This window comes from Balaenoptera physalus (assembly GCF_965194825.1).
Source record: "Balaenoptera physalus genome assembly, chromosome: Y".
Lineage (NCBI taxonomy): Eukaryota > Metazoa > Chordata > Mammalia > Artiodactyla > Balaenopteridae > Balaenoptera > Balaenoptera physalus.
Window position 1 is genome coordinate 14,823,559 of NC_138904.1, and position 27,443 is coordinate 14,851,001.

Below are 27,443 nucleotides of genomic sequence, written 5' to 3' on the forward strand. Positions count from 1 at the left end.
AATGGGGGAACCCAGCACCTCTTAGCCAAGGGGATCGCCCAGGTTTTCGGTTAATGACCCAAGGCCACACCACTGAGTCCGGACCAGCCTCTTTTTCTTCGGACAGTGGGTGGTGAGATTCATTTGCTGTGAGCACTGCAAGGAGGGCGCAGACAGACATAAGCATGAACTTCTGGAAGGAGCCCTGCAAACCCAGGCACAGAGCCCTGGAGTCTGATTTCTGTAACAGAAACCTTTAACCGGGGCAGACACGGGCCTGTTTCGCTTTTAATAACGCCGAAAGGGCTCTACCTTTACAGCTGTTTTCCCGTCCCGTGCAAGCAGAGGCCTGCCTTGGTCTGCATCTCTCCCTCTCTCTGCCGGATCCTGCCCACGACACCCCACATCAGAGGCCGGGCATCCTACGGCCACGTCCCTTCTGCTATTAAGCGCGTCTGACATCAGCGGTGCCGCCTTTTAGGTCTCAGTGGCTGTGCCTTCCACCCTCGGTCCAGGCTTCACAGAACCCTGGCCTCCCTGTCTCGTTGCAGGTTTTTTCCACTCGGCGTTCACATTCGGTATCGAGAGCCACATAAGCCAGTCCAACATCAATGGGACTCTAGTGCCGCCGGCTGCCCTCATCTCCATCCTGCAGAAGGGCCTGCAGTATGTGGAGGCCGAGATCAGCATCAACGAGGTACGTGCACCCCGGGGGCGGGCCCAAGCCGCGCAGACCCTGGAGCGTGCGTGCGCGCGCTGGGAAGACGCGTCACCTTAGCACGCAGTTCCCCACCATCTCTCACAGTCAGATAGGGTTCCTTCTCTCCTTGCGGTAAATACTTTCTCCAGTGAGGGATGGCGCTTCTGTTGTACCCAAGGAGCAATCTTCCGAGGCCCTTTAGGTGGTTGTGTTTTCCATATCCATGCGCAGATCGCCAGCTGTTGACTGATGTCACACTACGTTGCCAAACGGGAAAAACACGCAGCAGATCTGCAGCTGGTTTATATGGTCATCCCTGGGTATGCACCGGGGATTGGTTCCACGACCTGACCCAGGTACCAATATCTGTAGCGCTCAGGTCCCACTGTTAGCCCTCCTGTATCCGCAGATTCCACATCCGTGGATTCTACCAACCGCGGATGGTTAACATAGTAGTAAATGTGTTGAAAAAAAAAATCTGCGTATAGTGGACCTTCCCAGTTCAGACCTGTGTTGTTCAAGGGTCAGGGGTACTGCAGGACAGGTGTGGGCCTTGCACGTGCACAGAAAACGCCCTACCCCCTGGAATATTTTGAGCAATGCAGTTGAAGAGGGATCCTAGGAAACATTTGCCTAGAATCTGTGTTTCGTGTGAACCCGACAGAGGGCACAGCCCGAGACCACGGAGGATAGATGAGGACTGTTGTGTTCGAGAGGATTCCAAGGGATGGTTTTGTTACTCATTGAAGAGCAGCAGGGGAAGGGGGCACTTGTATACATAATTATAAATTTAAGTCACTCCAATTTGTTTGTGTCCCCTCCCTCTTTATAGATTGGGGCACAGTGTCCCCTCCCTCTTTATAGATTGGGGCACAATGAGTACTTGGGCCAACTTCATACCAATTTTTAAATGGGCTCTTTTGGTTGAAAACAGTGCCCCTCTCCCCTGTTCTCTTTTGCTCTTGGGATCGTGCTGTGAAGATGCCCAGGGCCTCCTGTGATATCCGAGGCCTCCCTTGCATCTGGGTCTGAGCCCCTCTTATTTTCACCACACTTCCCGCCCTTTCTCCTTCTTTCTGCCCTCGTTTCTCCCACCTCAGTCTGGCACGCCGCTCTGCCCCAACTTCCCGCCTTCTGCCACGGTCCATCCTGCACAGCTGACGCCGTCCACTGCCCACATGCCCCTCTGTACCACCAAGTGTCCCCTTCCCAGGTCACAGCACCCTCGGGCCCATCTTCCCGAACCTTTCCAGTTTCCTCCATCCCCTCTCCCTCTGAACTGCTCTCACCCTTACAAGCCTGTCTTATGCATAGCATTGAACTCCACTTTCTCTTCAGCTTTTAAAACTACAGAAGGAATGTAGCTTGTGTTCTGTCACGTGTATCCCTCTGCTGTTTTCCAAAACCCCACGTCTTTGAAAACACCGGAGTGTCTGCCTACCCTGTGCTCTTTCTTGCCTAGCAACGGGCAGTCTCCTCTTTCCTTGTCTTACATTGGGTGCCTGGGATCTTCCACCAGCAACTTGAAGCCCCGTCGCGTCTCTCTTTCCACAGAACGAACACGTGTGGGGATAGGGTTACAGGACCCCACCAGCTCTCAGACTGTGTGATGCTGAGTGAGACTGGATTTCCCTTCCCCCTGCCCCTGCGCCCCCCTGCCCCAGTTTCCACGTCTTTCATCTGCGGAGAAGCCCCCGTACCTTCTCTCCCTTGGCAATTCAAAGTCCAGTGTGTCCAGAGGAGAACGAAAGGTCGTCTCATTTGTCACTTAGGTTTTGGGTAGTTAAAAGTGAGACAGTGTGCTTTTAGAGCTTAAACTAGAAGGATTTTTGTCACCCTGGGCAGTTACAGCCTTTTGCAAAATCATCATCCATTTGGGGCTTGAATATACGAAGAAAGAAGGTGACGTAGAAGCCGGCTGACCAGTTGGTCAGCACTGGCCCCTCCGTGGCTGGAACCTGGGCAGCTGATGAGGTGACTGGCTACTTTTTCCCATGTTCTGTATTATATTGTTCCCTTATTTTCAAATATTGTGTAGTAACCTGTAGTCAGCTGGGGTGATATTTCATTCACACACTGTGTTGCTGAAACTTAGGTCCTTCGGTTCTTTCTAATTTATGAGACAACAGGCTAAAACATGTTTGCACATCCAGTAGACACACTGAGAGGCCCTGAGTTTCATGTGACTAATGTTTGGAGCGCTTTCTAAGGAGAGAACTCTCTCATGTGTTGCTAAGTGTGTATGGAAATGTTTTCATTATCGATGGAAGCCAGAGACTCAAAGGAAGTTCGGAAAATAGGAATGGTAACTAAACAATGCTGTTGTTAGACTGTCATGGCTGTGTTAGTCTGTGCCCTGCTCCCAGGAAGTCATTTCATGTGGTAGCAGATGTGTGGGTTTTATTACATCAGACGGACAGACGCATTAGGAATCAGATCGTGAGTGGTGCAGGAATGTCTGATTTGGGCCCGCGGTGTCCGAAGATACGTCTGTGACATCAAAGGGGAGTGGTTGCACACTTGTCAGAGCGCCTGGGCGGGGTTTCCCCCCCTCCGCAGTCTTGACACTTGGGGGTCAGATCACTGCTTGCTACGGGGCCGTCCTGGGCCCTGTGGGGTGTGGCGCAGTATCCCTGGTCTCCACCCACCAGGTGCCAGGAGCACCTCCACAGTCGTGACAGCCAGAAATGCCTCCAGACTTGACCAAGTGTCCCCCGAGGGGGTAAAATCACCCCCCTGTCGAGGACCAGTGCGTCAGGGGTAGCTCTCTTGTCGTGACAGGAAGTATCCGGATTCAGGTGGGTATTTGCCGAGTGTCGGGTGCCCTGTGGCAGCAGCAGGCACACCGGGCCCGCCACGACGCTCACTCTTGCCGGCCCCTGCCCGCCTGCCCACTCCGTGATCCCCTCCCCTGGCTCGGGACGCCCGGTCCGGCGCGGCCTCCTCGGCGGCCCGCGGCTCCCGGGAGCCTCGTGTCCGTCCCCGCCGCGCGCCCGTCTCGCTGGGAGCTGATGTCTGTGCCTGGGCTCTGTCCGCAGGACGGCACGGTGTTTGACGGCCGCCCCATAGAGTCGCTGTCCCTGATCGACGCGGTGATGCCCGACGTGGTGCAGACGCGGCAGCAGGCCTTCCGAGAGAAGCTGGCGCAGCAGCAGGCCAGCGTGGCGGCCACGGCGGCGGCGGCGGCCCCGGCGGCCGTTTCCCAGCAGAATCCACCAAAGAACGGCGAGGCCACGGTGAACGGGGAGGAGAACGGAGCACACGCAATAAGTGAGTGCGGGGCTGCAGAGCTTCGCGCTCCCGGCAGCTTCTCTCTCTCCTCCGAGCCTGGGCAAGTCCCGCAGCCTCCTTCCGGGCCTGCCCGCTGGGCGGTGCGTATGCGCGACGTCTGGGTTTCCTGCCCGCTGGGCGGTGCGTATGCGGCGACGTCCGGGCCTGCCTGCTGGGCGGTGCGTATGCGGCGACGTCCGGGCCTGCCTGCCTGCTGGGCGGTGCGTATGCGCGATGTCCGGGCTTTCCTGTATGCGCGACGTCTGGGTTTCCTGCCTGCTGGGCTGTGCGTATGCAGTGACGTCCTGGCTTTCCTGCCCGCTGGGCGGTGCGTATGCGGCGACGTCCGGGCCTGCCTGCCCGCTGGGCGGTGCGTATGCGCGACGTCCGGGGTTTCCTGCCCGCTGCGCGGTGCGTATGCGGCGACGTCCGGGCTTTCCTGCCCGCTGCGCGGTGCGTATGCGGCGACGTCCTGGCTTTCCTGCCTGCTGCGCGGTGCGTGTGAGTCGACGTCCGGGGTTTGCTTCCTCCGTGGCCGGGAGGGCTTCGTGCTCTGGTTTGTCACTGAGATCCTTGGACACGACGTTCTTCACTTACACGTTCTCAGCTTCGGGAGATCGTGCTGCTCTGAGGACTCATTTGTTGCCCCTTGTGATTGCTGTCCGGCACAGATCGGAGGCCCGCGCACCGTCCTCCGGCCTCGCGGACAGACTCTGACCTAACGCTCGGAGCTCCCGGTCACTGACAGGGCACCCGGCCCACACAGCAAGTGCCGTCTTACTTGGTGGTTGCAGCAGGGTCCCCGTTAGGTAATGGCCCAAAAGTGTGTGGCAGACAAGTCGGAGAGCGTGAATCTTTGCCCAGGGAACCTGCCGGCACTTTGACGTTAGGCTTATCAACTTGGAGACGGCTTCAAGGTCTAAGCTCAGAGCGTGTGTGCGCGTTGCGCACGTGCGTGTGCGTGTGTGCACGCGTGTGTGTTCCTCCTCCTTTGAAACTCATTTTCCTCCGAGCGGCCGTGCCGCCCCCACGGGGGCAGGTCATTCCCACCCCACCCCCCACCCCGCCCCAGCACAAGCCCTCTCCCGCTAGAGTCGAGATGCAGCTCCAGCGCTGCGTGGGAAGCCGGGGCAGGCTGCAGGGTGGGGTATGTTACAGCGGAATGGCTTAAAGCCCATCTATCTAGCGTCAGATGAAAAGACCTCCCGCCGGCAGGCCCCGTGATCACTATTAACGAGGTCCAAAATGACGGGACAGGGAAAGAAGAAGAAAAAATAGGTGGCTTGTACCCACAGATCATTTATGGGCTGCCCACTCCCATGGGATACATCCCTCAAGGCGCCAAAAATAAAGAAAACAGGAAGGAGGTACGTGTCATTGTCGTCTTAGTCTTCCGCCCCAGGCAGTGATCGTAATTGGTGAGCTCTGAGAAATGTATATATCTGCCGAGACAGAAATTTTGCGCAGTTATAAATTGCACCGTGTATTTTAAATTTTACCCTCTATGGGAGTGTGGCCACGTGGAGACCGGTGCATGCCTTCAGGAACGCTGGCGGCTGGCAGGCAGGTAGCCTTTGCTTCAGGAGTCCCTCCCTGGGCGTTGCTTTCCACCTGAGGGCTGACCGGCAGCCCATCCCACGTGCACCCACTCTCACTTTTTTCCCACGAACTCTAGTCCCACCTGCTTTTTGCTCCCATCTTGCTACAAGGCAGGCTGTGGCCTGAATGTCTCTGAAGTGATCCTTCGTTCTGATCTTCAAGAATCTTGTTTCTTGTGCCACATAGGGGGAAAACGGCCACTATCCAGGGTGAGTCTCTTCTGGGTGGCACTTAGCATGCCTTGTCACCCTTCCAGAGCCTGGACCCTGTGGGTCATCTGGAGGGAGGATTGCTTGGGTTCGGAAGCCTGGTGGTTCTGCTTGGCTTGAAAAGCATGGTACGCAGATGACTCCAGTCGGAAAATAGCATTTGAGTCCCAAGACTCTGAGGGTGTTTGAAGGCAGCAGGGTTGAGGGTGGCAAGCCTTCTGGCAGAAGGATGGCATGCCCCTGTGGTAGCGTCACAGGTAAGGAGCGTCACAGATAAGCACCTCACAGGGGTGCTTCCAGGTAAGATCTGCTGTCCCGTCAAGAGAAGGAACCTTCCGGCTCTGCTCAGGAGCCAGCTGGCTGTTATCTTTTCTGTCCAGTCTTGTTCCAGCTGTGGTTAGAAATTAGCCTCGCCCTAGTTATAAAGAATAAATACCAGTTTTTATTCCTCTATCAAGTTTGGAGACTGTAAAGAGATGTAACATAGCTACTAAATTACACAAAATGATTTGGTTGTAATCATCATGGGTGACAGCACAGGAGGTTGTTTGTAAAACCCACACGCCCTGAGGATGAGTTTCCTTGGTATCCGTCAGACCTGTGTCTTTTCCTGTTTCCTGTGACAGATAATCATTCGAAACCAATGGAAATAGACGGAGACGTGGAGATTCCACCCAACAAAGCCACAGTCCTTCGGGGCCATGAGTCTGAGGTGTTCATCTGTGCCTGGAACCCTATCAGTGATCTCCTGGCTTCCGGGTAAGGGTGTCCGGCTGGGGGTGCCCAGGGTCTGGGTGTCCCGAGTTCTCCCTCCCAGGACATGTGCTCCCTCTGTACCTTGTCAGTGGCATCTTCCCAGTGAGTGCAGACCAGGGCTTGGGGCGCCCTGAGTACCTCAGGCTGTGCAGAAGTGCCCGGTCCAGCCGTTTTCTCAGCAGGGTGGGGAGCAGTGCACAGACACTTCTAAATTACGAAGTGCAAAAAAGGTCGGGAAGAGAAAACCACTGTGAGTCAGCGATATGAAAAAGACGGCGGACCCCGTGCCGAGGATGCCCGACCTAGCCAGACAGCAAGTAGTGATGAGCATTGCTGGCCCTGGGACCGGAAGCTGAAGGCTGTGTGTGTTCCTTGCGCAGATCTGGAGATTCGACCGCGAGGATATGGAACCTCAATGAAAACAGCAACGGGGGCTCCACGCAGCTCGTGCTGAGGCACTGTATACGGGAGGGGGGGCATGACGTCCCCAGTAACAAAGACGTGACCTCGCTGGACTGGAACGTAAGCCTCCGCCACCGCCCAGACCCTTGAACATCTGTAAACCACAGCGAGGGCCGCCGTGATGGTGATGGAGCCGGGCAGACGCAGGAAGGGGGCAGTGTTGTTGGTCAGCCCACCCTGGGGGGCTGGCCCCCGTTTCTGAGCGCGCCTCCCGAGGCCCTCCGTGTTGGCGGGCCTCTAGCCGGGTGTTCAGTAGCCACACGTTGGCAGGATGGAGTCTGGTGGTTTTATCGGGGAACCCGTTCTGCTGGCGCTCTGTGAGTTGTCACGAAGGAAAGATGGCTTTCCACCCTGACGCTTGAGCACCTGTGTTACGTGCATTTAATACGTGAGAGACACAGAACTCACTGTATTTTTTTTTGTTGTTGATTGGAACATCTTTTGATTTTCTTGCCCTTTATCATGTTTATGCATATTCTGTCATTTCGCCACTCTTCTCTATTTGCATATATTGCTAAGAGCTCACCTAAGTCTCCAGGAGTCTCACGATAGCTTTTCGCACAGTGTTTTTATGGACGTCCTCAGTGGTGAGGGGTTGCAGTGTGTTTCCCTTCCCCCTCGCCTCCGCGATCGTTGTATGCAGGGAGGCCGTTTTGTCTCACATTTTACTTGAAGGGCGGTGCGAGCTAAAGTAGGCCAGCGTGACTGGCGAGTCGTGACTGGGAGCCTGATGTTGACATCGGGTGCTCCAGCCCGGGGATAACGTGAGGGGCTCTTCTTCAGTGCTGCCTCTACTAAGCTGTTTCTGTTGGTCTGTGTTTCTCCCTGGCCTGCAGAGTGACGGCACACTGTTGGCTACAGGTTCCTATGATGGTTTTGCGAGAATATGGACGGAAGACGGTAAGTCCTGACTCCCTTGCGTTGGGGTCGGAGAGGAGGCGCTTGGTTGGTCATCATCTGGTGAACAGGCCGAGGCTCGGAAGTCACCCTGCTTGCTGTGTTTGTGTTTTACCTACCAGGTAACCTGGCCAGCACCTTGGGCCAACATAAAGGCCCCATCTTTGCCTTGAAATGGAACAAGAAGGGGAATTACATTTTGAGTGCTGGAGTAGACAAAGTGAGTGTTTGCTTAAGATACGTTGCTGTGATCTGTAGATGCTTATTTGTGTTTAATCTCAGATAACATCATGCTTTCTATGAATTCTGAGAAATCTGCCTCCCGTTAAGAAATCGGAAGGATCTGTTTTGTTTCTGTGGTTTTGATCTTAGTGTTCATTTATAGCACATCGTGTCTTAATGTACTGTAGACTGCTCTACAGACCTTTATCAAAGCTCTCCCCCCGCCCGTCACACCTTTCACTTTGAGGTTCATAGTTCACTGACGAAAGAAGAAAATCCCCAAATTGCGTGTGTCCGCTGCTTGAAGAAGCTCACTGGTGTGGGGTGTCCTCTGCATAAACTGACACCCCCCAGAGTGATTTTAGGAACACAAACGGTTTTCTCTCCCCAGGCTTCTGTTTTCCTAATCTGACGACTTGTTGCTTCGCGCTGTAGACCGCAGGCTTCCCTGAGAGCAGGAGTAAAGTAGACACCCACGCGAGGGGCTGGGCTCACTGGGATGATGCGGCCCTTTTCACACAGGGGGAAATGGAGCCCCAGGGAACTTCACTACTTTGCCTCGGGACACATTGGTATAAAGTCGGACTGGAACTCAGGCCCTGGACGCCAATAACAGCTGCCCTCTAACTTTCACACTCCTCCAGAGAGTTCTTTCCATCTTCATCTCCTCCCTGCCCCTGAGGCCGGTTTTTACAATCATTTTGGATTTTCTGCCTGATTATCGTCTGTTTCTACCGGGCGATGAGCTGGATGGTTAGTGGAAATGCACATTTGGAATTCTAGTAGCCTCTGAGTCAGACACTATCTGCCGTGATTAGTCAACCATGGCAGGAATAATAGTCATGTTCTGTAAAGTGATATATTCTCAGGGAGGAAATGTAATTTAGGGATGTTGGCTTTGACCTTCAGTGCCGTGCTTAACCCAAAGTGGCTAAAATGTATTTCAGTTTCTTGAAAGCTTTTGTGTAAGGAATACTTTCTTTTGCCCAGTGTATAGTTAAGGTTAAAACATCAACAGGTTGTTACAGTTATTGACGTAGTATGTGAAACTGTATCAGAATTGTGAACGGGTTTATATGTTCTCTGCCTTGCCAGATTTGTGAGTGGCTCAATTAAGAAAAAAGTTATACTCCATCAAACAAAAAATTGTTGGGAATTCCCTGGCAGTCCAGTGGTTAGGACTCCACACTTTCACTGCCAAGGGCCCGGGTTCAGTTCCTGGTCGGGGAACTAAGATCCTATATAAGCTCTGCGGCACAACCCCAAAAAAAAAAAATTGTTAATTGGTCTAGAGCTGGCCAAAAGTTTCAAAGATACTCATTGCTCTGAGTATTTCCTCTGAAAATTACTGCTGTTGATACAAAATAGAACTAGTTCTTCTTAATGTAAAATCTTTATTAAACGTCATTGATAGGGAGGTGTAAAGGTTCCAATTCAATAGAAAATTCCAGTTGATTAAGAACTAATTCCAGTGGTCTTCATCGAGCTACCAGATGGCTTCTTGCCTAAGTGTCTCCCAACATTAGTACGTTCATAAGCATTTGTGATTTACTTTGTTTTCCGGAGAGGAGATCATTTTTTTTTTTTCTCCTTATATATAGACCAATAAATCAGTGCCAGACTCCAGTGTAACCCAACTCTCTACTCTGTCTAGTGATCCCAATTCATGGAGTGACGGTCAGGGGAATTTTCAGAAATACCCCTTTCTGCAGCTTTTCATTGGGAAAAGTGCCAAAAAGGTGTTTATCGTTACAGTTTTTTCAGTAGTTTTTCATGTTTGGGGAGACGGGGGATTTCCCACCAAAACTGGTAGTTTTGCGAGTATCAGTTACAGCTGCTGTGTCTGGTGGAGTAACCAGCGCGTGTGGCCAACTTCATGAGTGTGACCATCTAGGTCGTTAAGTGTAAGACACACCCTGGATTCCAAAGACACGGGTGAAAAGGAGAATGCCAAATATCTTGTTGATACGAGTATATTGATCTTATGTTGAAATGAAAATATTTTCGCCATGCTGGAGTGAAATAAACTTTATTGTTAAAATTAGTTTTACTGGTTTCTTTTTTAATTTTTTAGTGTGGTGACTGAAAATTTTAAACTTTCTGTGTGACTTGCATGCTATTTATATACCGTTTATTGGACAGTGCTGCTTTAGAAAAAAGAGGGGCTCACTGCATTTTCTTGTATCATAAATTTCTCTAGAGAAAACTTTGCAAGAAGAATAGTAACTAACTTTTTTTTTTTTTTTTTTTTTTGCGGAGCACAGACAACAATAATTTGGGATGCCCACACAGGAGAGGCCAAACAGCAGTTTCCGTTTCATTCCGGTGAGTATTTTTTAAAATTTCCCTTTTTATTCTTTGTCATTCAAAAATAATAATTCAGAGTCCTAGGAAGTGTCCCTTAAAGTAATGGTGAATGCTTAGAGGATGGCGTGCACGGAATACAGCTGGTAGGGAGGAAACCCTTCTCACAGGAAGCACTGCTCTTGAGGTCTCCAACATACAGATACCCTCAGCGCTCGTTTGCTCAAAAGTTTAAAGACAAAGCGGCGAACCAGCCCCAGACCTGGTGCGGGCTCCTTTCTGCTGCTGCCCCAAGGGCGCTGTGTCAGGGGCGTCCCCAAGACCTCGCCCAGCATCGGCAGTTCACCCGGGAGGACTCTCAGGGCGTGCAGTTGAATTCATAGCTCAGATGTATTACAGTAAAAGGATACAAAGCAATGTCAGCAGAGGGCAGAGGCACATGGGGCGAGATCCAGACCTTCCAAAGGTTGTCTCCCGACGGAGTCGCGTAGGACATGCTGGGTTCCCCCAGAAGCAAGCGGTGATCATGCGTGTGAAAGGTCGTGTAAAGTCAGCAGAGCCCGGTGCCTAGCATTTCTGGTTAGCAGGCACCCTATGCCCGCCTGCACCCGAATTCTTCACTCCCAGGAGGAGCGTGGGATTCAGTATAAACCACGTTGTTTGCACAGACGGTGGAAGCACAGAAGCTGTTCTTACCAGTTAGGGCACGGTGGGAAGTCCGAATTCCCGGACGCGGGCCAACGCCATCCTTGCCGCCAAGCCTTCCTACAGGGAGCAGTGTCGGGCCTGCAGTGGTCTTGCCCGCACGGACGTGTAGCTGCTGCTCTCGACCACGCACGTGTCTGTGCGTGTGGGGTCCTCACCAGGCCACGTGGGGCAGCCAGGGGTCTAGGGGGTCCAGGTTCCCAGATTCCCACCTGATGCTTTGTGTTCCGTGTGACCCAGTCCTGTTGTGAGATGTGGTCTCTCACCTTAGGACAGAGATGGAAACTAATGAACTGTTAGGAGAAGCTGGCTTGAAGTTGACAGCAGGGAGTAGATGCCGCTTCCCTTCGCGGAGGCGTCACCTCCATTGAGAGGGAATCGCTGAGTGTACAGGGTGAACGTTTACTGTGTCAGGTGGCCCCGAGACAGTGTTTAGGAGGGGATCAGAGGGCCTTTCCTGCTGGGTATTTCTGGGTGCCTGGTGATGGTCTGGACCAGAGGACTGGCCCCGAGGCCTCCCCCAGGCGGTGCATCTCCTCCGTGCCCAGGGAGGGCTCCACGCGGGGGACGCGGTCCTGCAGGGAGCAGACTATGAGGAAAGGTCCCGACAAGGCCTTGACACGACTGAGACGAATGCGTGGACGCCAGCGTCCGTCACTCCACGCGGCACGCCGTTCCCTCCTGACGGAGGCAGACCCGGGAGGCGCCGGGGTGCACCCGCCACCCTGCAGAGGCAGCCGTCTCTTCCACGGCTGTCCTTGGGACCACACCGGGGACACCTGCTGGGGCTGCCGGTGAACTTTCTTATTGCTTTAGTCTGACACCGTTGATGACGTTGGTGAACATTTAATAGAATGTATTTCCCCACCAGGAAACGGACAGGGCTCCAAGAGCAGGCAGCTTGGCATCCCAGCCTGTGTCTGTGTGTGTCTGTGTCTGTGTCTGTGTGTGTGTGTATCTGTGTGTGTATGTGTGTGTATGTGTCTTTGTGTGTATGTGTGTGTGTATGTGTGTGTGTGCCTGTGTGTCTGTGCCTGTGTGTGTGCCTGTGTGTGTGTCTGTGCCTGTGTGTGTATGTCTCTGTGTCTGTGTCTGTGCCTGTATGTGTATGTGTGTGTGTGTGTATGTGCCTGTGTGTGTCTGTGCCTGTATGTGTGTGTGTGTGTGTGTGTGTGTGTGTGTTTGGAGCGGGCAGTATATACAAAGCATTCACCACTGTCTAGCTCCACCGTATTTCTGTCATCCCATAAGGAGACCCCTTACCCATGAAGAACTCACTCTCCATTCCCGCTTTCCCCGGTCCCTGGCAACCCGGTCTCCAGGTTTTGATCTGTGTGTGTCATCTCCATGTCAGACACCTATGCTGTAGACTCTGCAGACCAAAGCAAGTGAGTCTGGTGGGTTTCCATCGTGCTTGGCATAAATCCCGAGACCGTCCCTACCTTTGTTGTCAGGAGGGATGCAGTGACAGGGCAGAGTCGTAGAACACCAGGTGTGCTGACTTCTGTGCTCATGTGATGGGAGAATATCTGTAATGAAGAGAGCTCTGGCTTCTGTTTTTCAGAGAATGATTTGCCCAAAATAGCCATCAGTAAGGTTCATCTAACAGTTTTATCTTAAGAGTTCGTGTACCAGGTCTTCCAGCGGAATATAATATTCCCAGAGCATTCCCAAGGTCCACGGAATGGCTTTCCATCCCACAGACCACATGTCTCTTGTGTCCTGAGAGAGCTTCTCACCTGCAGTTCTGCTGCCCATGAGGTCGACCCATATCCCATTGCTGGGTCAGGAAGCTCCGTGTGTTATTTGCTCTTTCTTTGTAGTGTCAAGTGATGTGGTAGAGACTGTCCAAGATGGAAGAAAAGAAAGGGTGCTGTTTTACAGGATGAAGCACAGGCAGGGAGAGCGGTAGGGGCACCTTTCCTTAGCATTTGGTGGGTAGATCTGTGAAACTGCCTTGCCCCGTAGGTGTTCATCATGAAGGCCTGGTGGGGGGCGTCAGCTGTTCACCATCAGCAGGAAGTGTTAGCTCAGAGCCTAACGGTGTTCCACCGCTCAGCAGTGACAAGGAACAGGTTACCAATAGACTATCAATAACACACAACGGCTTGGATAGGTTCTCAAGGGGGTTCTGCTGCGTGGAAAAAGCCAGTCTCCAAGGGTCACCTGCTGGATGATGCCATTTACATAACATTCTCGAAACGATGAAATTTTAGATGTGGAGCCAGAGTTCAGGGGTGGTCCAGGGAGGGCGTGGTGTGCTGATGACGTGGCACAGGGAGGTCCTCGTGGTGATGGAACAGGGTTCTGGATCTCGACTGCGGTGGTCGTTACACAGGCCTGCGCATGTGATCAAGCAGTGCAGCACTGCACACATGGCGCCCATTCAGCTTCTGGGTCTGGGCGTTGTACTGTAGGGGCATAAAGTGCCACCAGTGGGGGAAGGGTACAACGTGGGGCCTCTCTGTTACATCTTCGCAGCGTCCTGCGATTCTGTGAGCATTTCAAAATTAAAAGTTTTTTTTTTAAAAAAGCAAAGTAATGCTTGGCTGCACCTAGAGTGCTGCTGACGGTCAAACATCATTGGCCAAGTGTGGGCAGGGAGGCCACGCAGACCCCCAGAATAGCTTAGCCCTGTTACCTGTCCCCGCCCACACTGGATGGTGAGCTCCTGGGGGGAGGGCAGGGTCCTGGCAGCACCATCAATGCAGAATGGGGCCAGAACCTGAGTACACAGCATTCTCTGTTGAGATGGCAGGGGTTCAGCGCACGTTAATTCTTACGGCCAAGTGCTGGTCACCATCCCCTGAAACGCCCGCCAGATTGTCGCTCTTCCAGGCGTCTTAATTGCACACCCTACTGCAGAGGCTGGCCCGGGAGTTCGTGATTTGGCTTGTGTAGTGTCGTAAACAGGAGCAGCTGCGGCTTTGCTCTTTGCTCTCTGGCTCCCAGGAGCATGCTTCTGACCAAGTGGATCCGGTTCCTTTGTTCCACTGGGCACGCGTGGGAAATGCAGCAGAAACCGGGGGCCCGTTCTGAACCGCTCCGCAGGGGGTGTGACGCACAGAGATGCGCGCCCTGGGTTGTTGAAAAAGCCAGTGCTGCGTCCCGGCCAGATCCTCCCACCCGTAGCCTCTGTGTGGGGACAGAGCTGGACAGGGGAGCTAAGGGGATCCAGCCCTGCAGCTGTGGAAGGCTGGCGCTTGTGCACGGGCGCACCTCTTACCTGAAGGCTGAGCACGGGAGGGGACAGTCCGAGTTAGCGTATCCTGAGGAAGCTGGATTCTTCTCCCAATTCAGTGCTGACCTGCCTGTAAGAAACACACGTGGGACACGGTTAGGGACTGATCTGTCGATGAAGATCTCACCAGGGGCTTGCAGGACTTAACCCTCTGTTTGCCCAGAAGCAAGGAAGTGTGTGGAGAGAACAAAGATGCTGAGTAGTCTCCCAGGGAGGTTGGGAGAAGGGAAGAGGGCGTCACCATCCCCGCAACCTCACAGAGGTCTTGGAGCCGCTTGCCCCTGAGAAAGGCCCAGGAGCCAGAGGCAGTGTTCATCATAAGGTCACTTGTGTCCCCTCAGGGGTTCTTGTCAATGGTAAGCATCCTCCAGTTGGTGGAATGCATTAATTGTGTGGTGGGGGACTCTTTTGGGCCGCAGCACGTGGCCTGTGGGATTTCAGTTCCCCGGCCAGGGATCGAACCTGGGCCCTCGGCAGTGAGAGCACAGAGTCCTAACCACTGGACCACCAGGGAAGTCCCTGTGGGAGATTTTCTCAGTGCGGATACCTTGAACAGAGGGTGTGAAATCTTTTTCCTCTCCTCTGTATCCAGTCAGCCCAGCACAGTGATATTCCTGGGAGCGGCAAGGTGCCGGAGCAGGCGGCGTGCTTCTCGCCGGCCCTGTCTCACCTGTGCCGGGGGAGCGAGCGGCTGTGTGCTTCTGGCACCTGCGGCGTCACGGGGTCTCTCTCTGCAGGCCTCTGGTCATCCGTGCAGATGTGAAGGACAGACTTCACGGTCTGCGAGGGACGGAGGCTGAGTTCACACTGGGGGTGCGGCTTTACCTTGTCTTTAGGCCTCTTGGCTGTGCTGTTACTTCTGCCAAGCCTCCTGAACTGTGTGCACAGCTGCTGACTGCGCGTGTCCCCCCTGACCATGTGCTGCTCCACAGCCCCTGCCCTCGACGTGGATTGGCAGAACAACACTGCCTTCGCCTCCTGTAGCACAGACATGTGCATCCACGTCTGCAGACTCGGCTCTGACCGCCCGGTCAAGACGTTCCAGGGGCACACGGTGAGTGCGACTTCTGACTGCAGGCTGAGGTTCACGCGCAGGCGCCGGGAGGCGGGAGCGGCTGCTCTGTGCCGGGGGTTAAAGGACACCGTGACTGCAGACCAGTTCTCTGCAGCCCATTGCTCCTGGGGCTGTTGTAGCCATCTCAGGTGATCGGCTAACCCATTTATCCCATCTGGGCAGGCAGTGTAAAAAAAAAAAAGTGGCCTGAGATGAGCCAGATGTTCGATTTTGCAGGAAAGACTTTAAAGTAGCTATTATTAGACTATATGAGGACATAAAGGAAAGGCTGTTTGTAATGAGTGAACAGATGGGGAAGGGCAGCAGAGGAAGGAAAACTGTTCTTAAAACAGTCAAGTGGAAATCTCAGAATTGAGAGGTAGAGTGTCTGAAGTGAAAATCTTAATGGATGGTGGAGAGATTGCAGAAATAAGGTTAGTAAACCTGAAGAGAGATCATAGAAACTAGCCAATTTGAAGAATTGGTAAACAGTTGAACAAATGAATAGAGGCTTAGTGACCTATGAGACAGTATGAAGCACTCTAGCATATATGTGTAATGGAGAGAGAAGAAAAGAGAATGGAACAGAAAAATTATTTGAAACAATGATTTTGCCAAATTTTCCTAAATTTGGTGGAAAACATCAACATTCAATCCAAGAAACTGAGACACCACCTGACTTCTCACTGAATTCCTTTTTTTAATTAATTAATTTTTTTATCGAGGTATCGTTGATTTACGATATTATGTAAGTTTCAGGTGTACAACATAGCGATTCACATTTTTAAAGATTATAATCTATTTATAGTTATTATAAAATATTGGGTATATTCCCTGTGCTGTACAATATATCCTTGTAGTTTATTTATTTTATACATAATAGTCTGTACCTCTTAATCCCCTACCCCTGTCTTGCCCCCCTCCCCCTTCCCTCTCCCCAGCAATAACCGTTATCTTGTTCTCTGTATCTGTGAGTCTGCTTCTTTTTTCTTATATTCACTAGTTTGTTGTATTTTTTTAGATTCCACATGTAAGTGATAGCATACGATACTTGTCTGACTTAGCTCACTAAGCATAATACCCTCCAAGTTCATGTTGTTGCCAGTGGCAGAATTTCATTCTTTTCTTGTCCGAGTAGTATTCCGTGTGTGTGTGTGTGTGTGTGTGTGTGTGTGTGTGTGTGTGTGCGCCACATCTTCTTTATCCATTCATCTATTGATGGACACTTAGGTTGCTTCCACGTCTTGGCTATTGTGAGTAACGCTGCTGTGAACATTGGGGTGCGTGTGTCTTTTCAAATTAGCATTTTTGTCCTCTTTGGATGTATCATCAGATTCCCCAGCATAGCCCATGAAGCTCTTCACAGCCTTCCCCTGGCAGGTCCCTCTTGTGTGCAATGCCCCTGCCTCTACCCTGGTCCTCCTGGAGGACCTGTTGGCTTTGAGCACCTCACACCTGCACTGCTCCCCACCTTTGACTCACAGCATCCCTTGCCACTAACTTAACCTGACATAAACTGCATTGTCCTTGGCACTTGCCCGTTTCCTTAGTACCCACTTTTTCCAGCTTCTGTCCCTACAGGTCCCTGCTTCCAAAAGAAGGTTCTTTCAGAGCCCAGGAAACAATTGTCCTGTTAACATCTTGTCGTGGCTATAAACAGACCCTTCTTTTTTTTCTGACCTAAACTTATTTCTCCTCTACTCCTAGACTGTCCCCGAGCTCTTACTAGGAAATCTTTGTGACTTTCCAGCTGACCCGTTTGGGACTTGCATGCCATCGCACCACCTGGCTCTTTAAACGGGTCTCATTGCAACCCATCATTGCACACAAGCTATGAGCTAAATGTAGTCGAGCTGATTTCTTCCCGAGACCCTGTGAGCCGTTCCTGGATGCTTTCTGGGAATTGTGACTTGGACTGCAGAGGGAGGGAGAGGAAAGTCCACTTTCACCCTGGAAGGTGGGAGGGGGTTTGACTGGGGACAGTCAGTGGGCACCAGCTCCCTCTTGCAGGCAGGCCCTTGGAGATGTACCCTCGGGTTCTATTCTCAGCAGTTACACTCAGAGCCACCCACGCTGCCCTTGTCCCTGGTCTGCACCTCTCACCAGGCACCGCTTCTCTTGGTGTCCTCCTGGGTCCGCTTGCCTGTGCACACACACTCAGTCCGACCTCCTCGACCTCCCTGGCTCACCCACAGGCCTGCTCCTTGTACTGCAGGCTCCAATGCCTCCCTTTTTTCTGGGCCTTCCACCACGGGTACCACATGGAGCACAGACGCACTTATCCCTCCCTGTCTCGCACCGTTCAACACTCAGTGCCCTTAGCAAGTAGCGTGACCAGTACAATTTATCATCCAAACCAGAGCACTTAGCAGCGTGGGATTAATTGGGAAGTTAATTATGAGTGTGAAATGAGTTAATTGTTAGGCTGGAGCAACAGGCACGAGAGAACGGGACAGGGCGCCACGGTCCCCCTACTAGAAACGGGAGGCCCGAGACCCGCGGCTGGCTCCCGCCATCTCTCCCAGTCCCACCCCGCTGGGCACATCATTCCCCGCCTCCACTCAGCTGCAGGCGGCTCCCTTGCCCACGGGAGCATTTGCCTTCGTCCTCCAGGATTTAGGCTCGAGGTCCCCTGGCCCCCAGAACCGGAAGGCTGCCTGCAGCCTTGTTCCTTTCTGCGCCTGCCCCCGGTCCACATTGCACACTGGCCTGCCTGCCAGAGCTTTCCATATGTGCCAAGTTACAGCATTCTGTTTACTTGGCTGTTTGCTCTGGAAATAGCCAAGTAAGCTGTGCTCGTCTGCGTGTGTGTGTTCAGGTCACATCGTCTTGGGCCTGGGTTACCCCTCTGGTAACCTTGCTTCTTTACGTTTCCTCCCCCTCCACTCAGCACCAAAAGAGAGATGTCCTGACAGATTTAGACAGAGCGGGTAGCTGCTGTATTAAGAGTGAGCAGGAAAATGACTTTCCAATCAGCTTTAAAATAACTCACTGGTCTTCCTGGTTTTATGTGCTGCCCTTACTCTGTGTAAATTCATTTGGCTTCCTTCCTACTTGTGATTTTTTTTTTTTTTTTCCTTAGAGAAATAAGATGAGGGTGGCTGGTTATGTGTGGCATACGGCCCGTGCGTTTTGTATAAATGAGCAAGGCAGGCGGGGTGAGGCAAAGGGGAATATGCACGCGCTCTGGGGTGTGTTCTTTTCTATCCAGGGGGGATGCAGGTAGGCTTTCTGCAGAGGACAGCGCGCTCCTTCCCCCTGCTGGAAGGCTATGTTACTACTCCCAGGCCTGCCTTTCTTTTTGAAACCCTTTGCTCTCTTTCAGAATGAGGTCAATGCCATCAAATGGGATCCTTCTGGGATGTTGCTAGCATCCTGCTCTGATGACATGACGTTAAAGGTAAAGCATTCTAAAAGGCTGGGCCGTTTGACCCCAGACGACCCCCTGTACTCAATGCTGGTCTTAGCATTCACTGCTCCTCCAGCTGGATGTTCTGTTCCGAGCACTGTTCCCACCTCTGTCACCTTCCCTCTTTGCAAATGACAGGTCATTGTCCTGCAGTGACCTACTGCTTATCAGTCAAGGGTCCTGCCGAGCAGCCTTCCCTTCCCGCGGCCTTTCTCATGGGCGCCCCCTGGTGTTCGGCCGGCCCCTCTGCTGGCCAGTTTGCCGGCTGCCCACCGCACTGGGCGTGAGCTTCCCAAAGGCAGGAACCTAAGGAACGCTCCCAGCAGGGATGGATGGTGGTGAAGCTCCCCCAGTGGGAGAAGCAGCCGTTGCTCACCTTGTTCCCGACGTGTTCTCTAGATCTGGAGTATGAAGCAGGATACGTGTGTCCATGACCTTCAAGCTCACAGCAAAGAGATATATACCATAAAGTGGAGTCCCACCGGGCCAGCCACCAGCAACCCAAACTCCAGCATCATGCTAGCAAGGTAAAGGGAAGACAGCCCTCAGCCCGGTCTCGGTTCCTGAAAGCAACCTTGCTCACTGCGGCTGAGCCAGCAACATGGCCGGTAAAAGTTATTCATATCCAGGGAGCCCAGAAAGTATTGCCAAGTTGTCTTCCAAATGTGTTTACGCCCTTCCAAAGTAAATGGAGAAGCGGCTGATTTTGAAAGGGCCCCAAGATACAAATTATCACATGACGGCTAACTTGAGGTAAGGACGGTCTTAACCATGAGCTGGTGGGAGGAATCAGTATATGTCCAGGCTCCCGGCACTTTGCTTTCCTGATGGAGAAAGGAAACAATTCAGCTTGGACCTTGGGCTTGGTGTGCTTGGTTCAACTTGGAGCTGCAGGTGGTGAGAATGCTGAATGGTGATAACGTGTCCCCAGCCGCAGCCAGATCTGACCTAACTGTTTATAGAGTGAACCCCCTAAGACACCAGCATTGGAGGCAGAGGAGTGGCTAGTCAGTCAGATGCCAGAATTGAGAAGAGTGGTTATACGTCACCACAGTGGCCTCCGCAGAACTACATCACCTAGGCTGCGGTCAGCAGACTTGTCATCGGACCCCATGCAGGATATAATGTTCCAATCCCAGTATGATATTTTAACGCGAGCCTTTAGAAGAACGAACTAAAGAAATCCTGAGGCTGAATTTTCGGATTACTTAGGGGTCCGGAGACCATGAGCCAACAAAGCGTGGGTGTTTGTTTAGCCTGGGAAAGACCAGGCTTGGAAGGAATGTTTCCCTGCCAGGAAGCAGCAGTGGGTTTGTTCTGTATAGCTGCAGAGAGCAGGGTTGTGGGGGGAAGTGGCAGGTGGCACGGCCCTCCTATGAATGAGGGAGAGCCCTCCGTCTTTGCTGTGTAGCCGTGGGGCGGGCGGCCTCGCCAGGCAGCAAGGACTCTTGTTACTTAAAGGACCGACCCCAGGCCATCTCTTAGAAAACACTGGACTGAAGTCCCACATCAGCTAAAAAGGCCGATCCAGAAAAACACCAAGGCCGTTACTCTCTTATTTCAAGTAATTGTCCTGAAATCCACTTAAATGTCTAGGATACAGAACGCTATCTTTTCTCCTTTTTTTTTATAACTTGGAAGGTGCTTTGTATCGCGTGGCTCCCATTAACGAGTGTAAGCGGTCCTTCTAGTTAACAAGCGTACAGGGACACGCTGCTGCCTGTAAGTCCCTGCAGAGAGAAGGAATGCCGGGTAAAGCATCTTTGTGCTGTGTACTCTTCTTTCAAATTTGGAAATTACTAAAATTTGCAGCTCCCAGGAGTGCAATTGTGTATTTGGATGCGATTATATTTTAATTCTGTATTCGCTCAGTTTGCTATTTCCCCAAATACGGCTCTCAGCATTATTTTAGTTGGCAACGATAGATGTTGTGTTGTAAGTTGTGGGAGCACTTTAGAAAATGTAGTGAATACAAAAGTACATATCATTCATATCTTAGAAAAATGCACAGACAAATGAGTGTGGATGTCAATTTGTTTCCCTCATAACAGCACCCAAAAAAAGAAGGAGAAGATCTGTTTTACGACCGTGGCTTTGTTTTCAGTATATCTGGTTCACGTTTTAGAAGAGGAAGAGTGTACCCGCTTGTTGTCTCTCGAAACGTAAGAGCCAGGAAAGGAGAGCAGCGCCCGCTGTCCGTGCCGCGTCTTAGGGAAGCAGTCGGGAAGCCGCGTGTGCTGTGGTGACGTTTTCTCTCCCGTCTCTGCAGTGCTTCGTTCGATTCTACAGTTCGACTGTGGGACGTGGAGCGGGGCGTTTGCATCCACACGCTCACCAAACACCAGGAGCCGGTCTACAGTGTAGCCTTCAGCCCCGACGGGAAGCACTTGGCCAGCGGCTCCTTTGACAAGTGTGTGCACATCTGGAACACGCAGGTAACCCCTGATTCCCACCGCCCAGTCCTCTCCAGAGGGAGCGCCCCCGTTGTCATGTTTTCGGTGGCCCACTCCCGGAACGGCAATCAGGGAATGGGTGCGTGCTCAGGAATGCCGGACCTCGGACGCGGAGCCTTGACACAAACTCCAGCTCCCCGCGTGGAGCCCAGACCCAGTGCCTTCTGCCCTGTGCTCCGTGTGGGCGGGCGGTCTTCCCCGCCAGGGACGCCCATCGACTCGTTACTCTTTCTGAGTCCTTGGCAGGTACGCCTTCCACCTGCCACTTCCTTCTCTTGGGCCTGAGGAGTCACCCTGGAAACTCGTAACCCAGTCATCTTCCCACCTGAGACGCTGCCCTGGGGGTACTAAGGTCTAGGTCGGAAGTGTCCTTCCATCCGAGCTTTCCAGGGGGAACGGCCGTCTGGGGTGAGGCCAGCCCCGACCGCCTCTGCTCCACACCAGCTCCTGTAGCTTCTTCAGGGAACAGATCAAGGGCCATGAGGACTATTCGTTGGCTGTTGTCATGGCACTTTGATTTTTTTGAAGGGAAGTGTTTTATGTTTGGGTAGCAGCGGGAATATCACTGTTGGTTACGCTGTCACAGAAGTAAAAGGAGATGGTATTTGAGTATACTGGGCTCTTGGGTCTCCTGCTAATGGAAGAGAGAAATGTGCTATGGGAGGAATCACTGCAGACAGCCAGCGATCCATTCTGCGTGGCCTCAGGATGGATGAAGTGGCCTCTCCTCTCCTGGTTTTTTGGGGGGTTTTTTTGTTTCGTTTTGTCTTTTGTTTTTGTATTTTTTGGCCGCCCCGTGCAGCACGCGGGATCTTAGTTCCCCGACCAGGGGTTGAACTCGTGCCCCCTGCAGTGGAAGCACAGAGTCCTAACCACTGGACCGCCAGGGAAGTCCCTCCCCTCCTGCTTGATTCCCACGCTCCTTCGTGATTCCTTTAGGCCTGGGTGGCGTTCAGATGAATGCACTTTCTCAAGCGCACGCCCCCTTGTGGTTGGTGCAGGGAGGTGGTACGGGAGCCATGTTAACTGGCGTGGGCCCGCGGGTGGTCCACTGAGACCTCAGGCTTCCCAGGAGCCGCCTCGTGTGGTCATGTCTTCCCAGTAAGCAAGAGGCGACGGTGGCCCTTACGTGAAACCAGCCTGGTGCTGAGCCCAGCCTCACAGCTGCAGATAGGCCACCCGGAAAACAGACATTAACGTGTAGCGGTCTATTCATGGAACTCTCACGGGAAATAGTGATGGATGGATTTCTAAAATGACATCATCAGTTACATAACTCCTGCTGTCAGCAAGTCATCAAATCATTTTACCCCTTTATTTATTTTTTTTATAAATCACAGAACTCTTTGAGACATGTTGAGGGTCTCTTTAATCGTCAGTGAGATGGACGCCTTCTCTAAATATAAAACCACGTATGATCTTGTTGACTTGCTCCTTCCCTGGCTGCCTCAGTCCCCCTGCCGCCCTCAGTCGTTGGCCCCCGGGAATGACCCCTGGGAGGCGTGACCTCGGCTGAAACATGTTTAGGCCGACTCCGCGGGCTGCCGTAGGTCAGCTATGCCCCCCGTGGCAGCAGGTCTGAGAGGCGCGTTACGGCCACTGAAAATTCCGTTAGCTTCTATGTTTGAAAGTTTCTGTGCTGACACCCTGGGGGTCCACGTCGGCGCTCTGCATTGCGAGTGATGGCGGCTTTGCTTTGCAGAGCGGAAGTCTCGTCCACAGCTACCGAGGCACCGGCGGCATCTTCGAGGTGTGCTGGAACGCCCGAGGGGACAAAGTGGGCGCCAGCGCGTCGGACGGCTCCGTAAGCAGCACCCGTAGTTTCCTGGGGGGCGGAGGGCTCGGCGGTGGAGACACGAGAAGTCAGACCCCTGATACCCGCGGGGGCTTCCAGCGCTGTGGTGGCCTCCGAGGGCCGCAGCCAGTGTGTGTGGGTGAAGGAAACTTCTGGGCTGGCACCGCCTCTGGGAGCAGCTGTATCTCTTGCTTCCTGAATGACGTTTTCTCGGTGAAATTGGTGGTCCTCAACCGGGGTGATTCTGCCCCTGGAGGGCATCTGCAATGTCTGGAGGCATTTTGGTTGCCACCGCTTTGGTCGGGGGGCCACTGGCATGTGGTGAGTGGAGGCCAGGGCTGCTGCTGAACCTCCTGCAGTGGACGGGATGCCCACAGGAGAGAAGTGACCGGCCCCAAGTATCGCAGGTGCCGAGGCTGAGAAACTTGGTCCTGTCTTGGCTCCCAGCCTGCTGGGCCCTCTGGTGATAAAGGCCCGACTTTGCATTCCACGCGTCTCCGGGGTCCCAGTGGCCCTATGTTGATCGCCTAAGATGTCTAGCTTTTGGATTCATGCCTGCACTTGGAACTGCCATGAGCTGTAGGACAGGTGGCAATGGGCTGGCTGGCTGGATGTCAGCCCGGCCCCCAAATGTGTGCTCAGGCGTGATTTGCCCTCTGCCCCGCCATGTCGGTGTCTGGTCCATGACGCCCGCCGATGGCTGTGGCCACCCCATTAGTTCCTAGCATAGCCCTTGACCTGGCTCTTGCCCTCTGTCCTGTTTGCCTGGGGTTGGTTGGTCAGGTGCTCAGACGTCAGCCTGTCGTTAGAGATGCTCTGAACCCTCTCTACTGTGTACCAATAAAACTTTGTAAAAAGTGGGTGGCAGGCTGGATTTGGTCCATGGGCCGTTTGCCAGCCTCTGCTCTAAAGGCATCTTGTGTCGTGTCTCAAGATAACAGGCGCTTTCTCTTTCCTTCCAGGTGTGTGTCTTAGATCTGCGAAAGTAAACATGAAATATTTTAGAAACAAGAAGAGAATTCTAACGGACCAGCAGTGAATGTGTGGGGTTGTAGCACTATTCAAACACAATTCTGTCAGCTCCAAAACTGTACGAACTTGACCTTAGAGTGTACTTTGAAATCAACTCATCCCTGGCCACAGGAGTCTCTATTTTTGTGTAATCTTTATCAGGAAGTTTAAAACAAAAGCATACACACAGTCATATCAAAGGGGGGAAAGAATGGTTTCCACCTGGAACATTCAGCCTGGGAAGCACGAAGCCACCAGCTAGATGGTGCATAGTTTGGTTTCCATCCAGAACAGGCTCTGATGGCTGAGAGGAAAAGAAAAAAAAAAACAAAAAACTGTGCCAAAAAGAAAAAGAAAAAAAATGCTGTGATAAACCAAAAGGGGGGTGGGGAACTCCTCACGTGGTGGGGTTTTTTTTTTTTTCCTAAAAATTTGGACACTACAGTTACTCTCACAAGGATGTTCAAAGACCAGTTTGTACGGATGAAATGGGCAACTTTGTAATCCCAACACTTTCTATTTTCTAGACTCTTTGTCCCGTGGTTTTTCTATGGGCTGGAATCCTGTCGTCTGGGGGCCTCGGGTCTGAGGTTGGAAATTGTTTTGGGTGTGTTGCTTCTTTGCTGGTGTCGCCTGCCCCCTCCACCTCTCCTTCCTTCGTGGTCTTGGTTGGCATCACCCCCTCACAGAGTCTCTGACAGGCGGGGCTTTCTCGCCCTGCCCTCCCGTCCTCCCTCCCCCCTCCCCCCCGCACACTCTCTCCGCCCCTTCCTCATAGTCGCTTCCCATCTTAGGTCTCAAGGGCACTTTTGGCGCACACTAAGTGCTTTATGTAAGAAGGCAGGGCAGGGGGACTTTTTACAGGAGGAAAAAAAAAAAGTGACTTAGAAAGAGCCCAGAGTATTTTTGGAGAAAAAAAAAAAATTTTTATGTTAAAACAATTTTAAAATCCTAAAATGGCCATCAGACATAGAGAGCTTTGTGTGATTCATATTTTAAAAAAAATAAAGTTTAGGAAGACACAGACAGGGTCTGAGGTAGCTTTTTCTCTTCCAGCTTCACGAGAGGCAGTGAGGAGTCTGGGTGGGAAGGGGCCAGCCCTGGGGTCGGCGTTGGGACTGTTCTACGGCCAGAGAGGAAAATCCGGGCCCTTCCAGCTCGAAGACGACCTTGCCATTTTTCAGGGTGTGTTGACCGTATAGTAGCCGGCAGGAGAGACCTGGAGAAGCGTGCCTTCGGACCCAAGAAGCGTTCCCAGGACCAGCGGCGTTGAAGGGGCCGTCACAGCCGTCCACTCAGCAGGATGCCGCCTGGCATCATTCAGGCCGTGGGGCCACCTGTGGGCCCCCCACCAAGAGCACCTCGGCCGGTCCTTGCACAGCTGACGGGAGAGGCTCCAGGATCTCACTGGGTCTAATAACGACAAAAACGAACAGGGAGAGAGGTTTTCGGTCCTGAAGGTGAATTACGTAGGTAGACTGTCACTAATAATTTCTGTCCTCTTCATAGTTTCTTCCTCTTGCAACGGAGGAGGAGAAAGGTTTTCTTTTTGTAATAACGAATCTTTTTACTGTTTTTAAAAAATTAAACATGGCTTTGTGTTCCTAGAGGAGTTTCCTTTCATTGGATCAGGTGACCTTTGTACTTTTGTTGTCATAACCCGACGCTGACCCATCTTTTAAATTAGCAGCGGGGGAAGCAGCGGAAGACAGGGCCTCTGGGTTCATCCGTCTTCCTGCAGGCACAGGCCGGGATGGGGCAGGGGGCCGGGCCCTGGGGGGCTGGCGGCAGGCAGGGTGCAGCCGTGTGTGTGTTCCAGCAACAAGGCCCGATGTTACTTAGAGGCTGGTGTCTGTCCGTGGAGCCAGAAGCTAACGGGCAGAGCAGACCAGGCCCTCCTGCAAAACTTGGATTGTCCCGGAACCAGCCCCCAAAGCCAGAGTGCATTCATCTTTCTCGGATCATTAATGGGTCTCCATGGATCTGCAAGTCATTCAAGCCCCGTCTGTAGAAGACCAACAAGTGCTCTGTTTATGTCTGAGTGGAGCATTTTATTTGGGATCTGTTACCTAAACGCTTGGCCTTTAAGAAGATCAGAGTTCTCCGGAGTCTCCACTGCCATCTGTGAAGATGGCAGACATCCCCGGGTACACTGGTAATTCCCTGCCACCAAGAAGTTAACTAGGTTTGAGGTGCAGTTTGGGGGGATCTAGACGAACACCATCTGGACCCCCTCACCCAATGAAAATGTGTTACGTCTACAGACATCAGCTGTCCAGGGTCAGGACACAGTTTGTGTTTGACAAGCCAAAGCCTGCTGACGGGTGAAGACAGTCGGTTCACGCAGCGATCCTCACCGGACAGTCAATACCCAAGGTCTCCAAGTGTTGACTTTAGCCTCTTGGTAAATCTGAACCAGTTGGGAGTTGCCGGGTTGGAGCCAAGGGCTGTGAGGCCACTGACACGGGGCCTTGATCCTGGGCCTGGCAGTGACCTGAGGCTGAGGAAGGCAGACTGTCCGCATTCCTGGCGTCCTCGGCCGGCCACTGGGAAGGAGCCTCCCAGGGGCCCCAGGGAGGCAAGACGAGGAGGCAGCCAGCGACCCTGGAAACCCATCCCCGCTCTCAGCAGGACGGCAGCCGTCCCTGAGCCGCGGACGCTGCCCACCAGCTGCACCCTGCCAGCCAGCGCTCAGCGGACGCACCCCTGTCATCGGTGCCCCGTGGCTCGTGTTACCGTTGGACGTCGTTGACAGCGTCTAACACTTGGAAGTAAATGCTTCAGTCTCGGTGACCAAATGGGACCTGATTCTGAAAGCAGGAGTAACACAACGGTCCTCCCCGGAATTTTCCGTTGGGTTTGCGTGACTGAGAACTCATTCTGCGCACACCTGGGAAAGGGATGCCGCCCTACGGGGCACATCTGACCCCGCATGACACCCAGAACGTGACGTTCGTTTTGTCTTTCTAAAAATAGATCTTGGAGCCAAGTGAAGTGCACTTTGTCAAACATAAGGGTCTGCTTTTGTTCCTTGTTATTTTTCTCTTTTAACCTTTTGTTCCACCTTTTTTTTTTTTTTTTTTAATCGTGTTTCTTGTCAAGTGCAGAATCGTTCCTTCCGCCGCTCACTGAGGTTGTGAATTCTGGCTTCTGCGGTTTTTATTGTCTGTGTCAGACGTGCAGCCAGATGTGCTCCTGTCCGCGTTTTCCAGATTCTGTTCCATCCACACGGTCCCCGTTTCGTCCTCCCCCCGCCCCTCACCCTCACGCGCTCCCAGAAAGAGAATCACCTTGTGCGTCGTAGCTCATTTGTTTCAAGAGAGAATCAACAGATCATATTCAGTGTCTTGAATAAATTGCTCTATTTTGATAGAGAA

The 27,443-nt window shown here is 52.6% G+C and overlaps 1 protein-coding gene across 2 annotated transcripts; it reads left to right on the forward strand.

The window, feature by feature from the left end:
• The first annotated feature begins 543 nt into the window (after positions 1–543).
• On the forward strand, positions 544–27,443 carry LOC309653324 (F-box-like/WD repeat-containing protein TBL1X). Of its 2 annotated transcripts, XM_082447917.1 has the most exons (15): positions 555–676; positions 2,525–2,653; positions 3,718–3,949; positions 6,384–6,516; positions 6,894–7,035; positions 7,812–7,875; positions 7,995–8,092; positions 10,359–10,419; positions 15,277–15,398; positions 18,724–18,798; positions 19,207–19,334; positions 20,859–20,969; positions 21,077–21,242; positions 22,963–23,064; positions 24,018–27,443. In XM_082447917.1, the coding sequence occupies exons 3-15, from the start codon at positions 3,775–3,777 to the stop codon at positions 24,042–24,044; spliced, it is 1,404 nt and encodes a 467-aa protein (XP_082304043.1). In that variant the 5' UTR covers positions 555–676; positions 2,525–2,653; positions 3,718–3,774; the 3' UTR covers positions 24,045–27,443. The 2 variants fall into 2 exon arrangements, with proteins under 2 accessions (XP_082304044.1, XP_082304043.1); XM_082447918.1 differs by lacking the exons at positions 2,525–2,653; positions 20,859–20,969 and having other exon boundaries at positions 544–676.

Bases quoted from the DNA above. Each gene is read 5' to 3' on its own strand.
- LOC309653324 (XM_082447917.1), top strand. From the start codon at position 3,775: ATGCCCGACGTGGTGCAGACGCGGCAGCAGGCCTTCCGAGAGAAGCTG. The intron at 3,950-6,383 runs GTGAGTGCGGGG...TTCCTGTGACAG, and splicing joins GAACGGAGCACACGCAATAA to ATAATCATTCGAAACCAATG. The intron at 7,036-7,811 runs GTAAGCCTCCGC...CCTGGCCTGCAG, and splicing joins TGACCTCGCTGGACTGGAAC to AGTGACGGCACACTGTTGGC.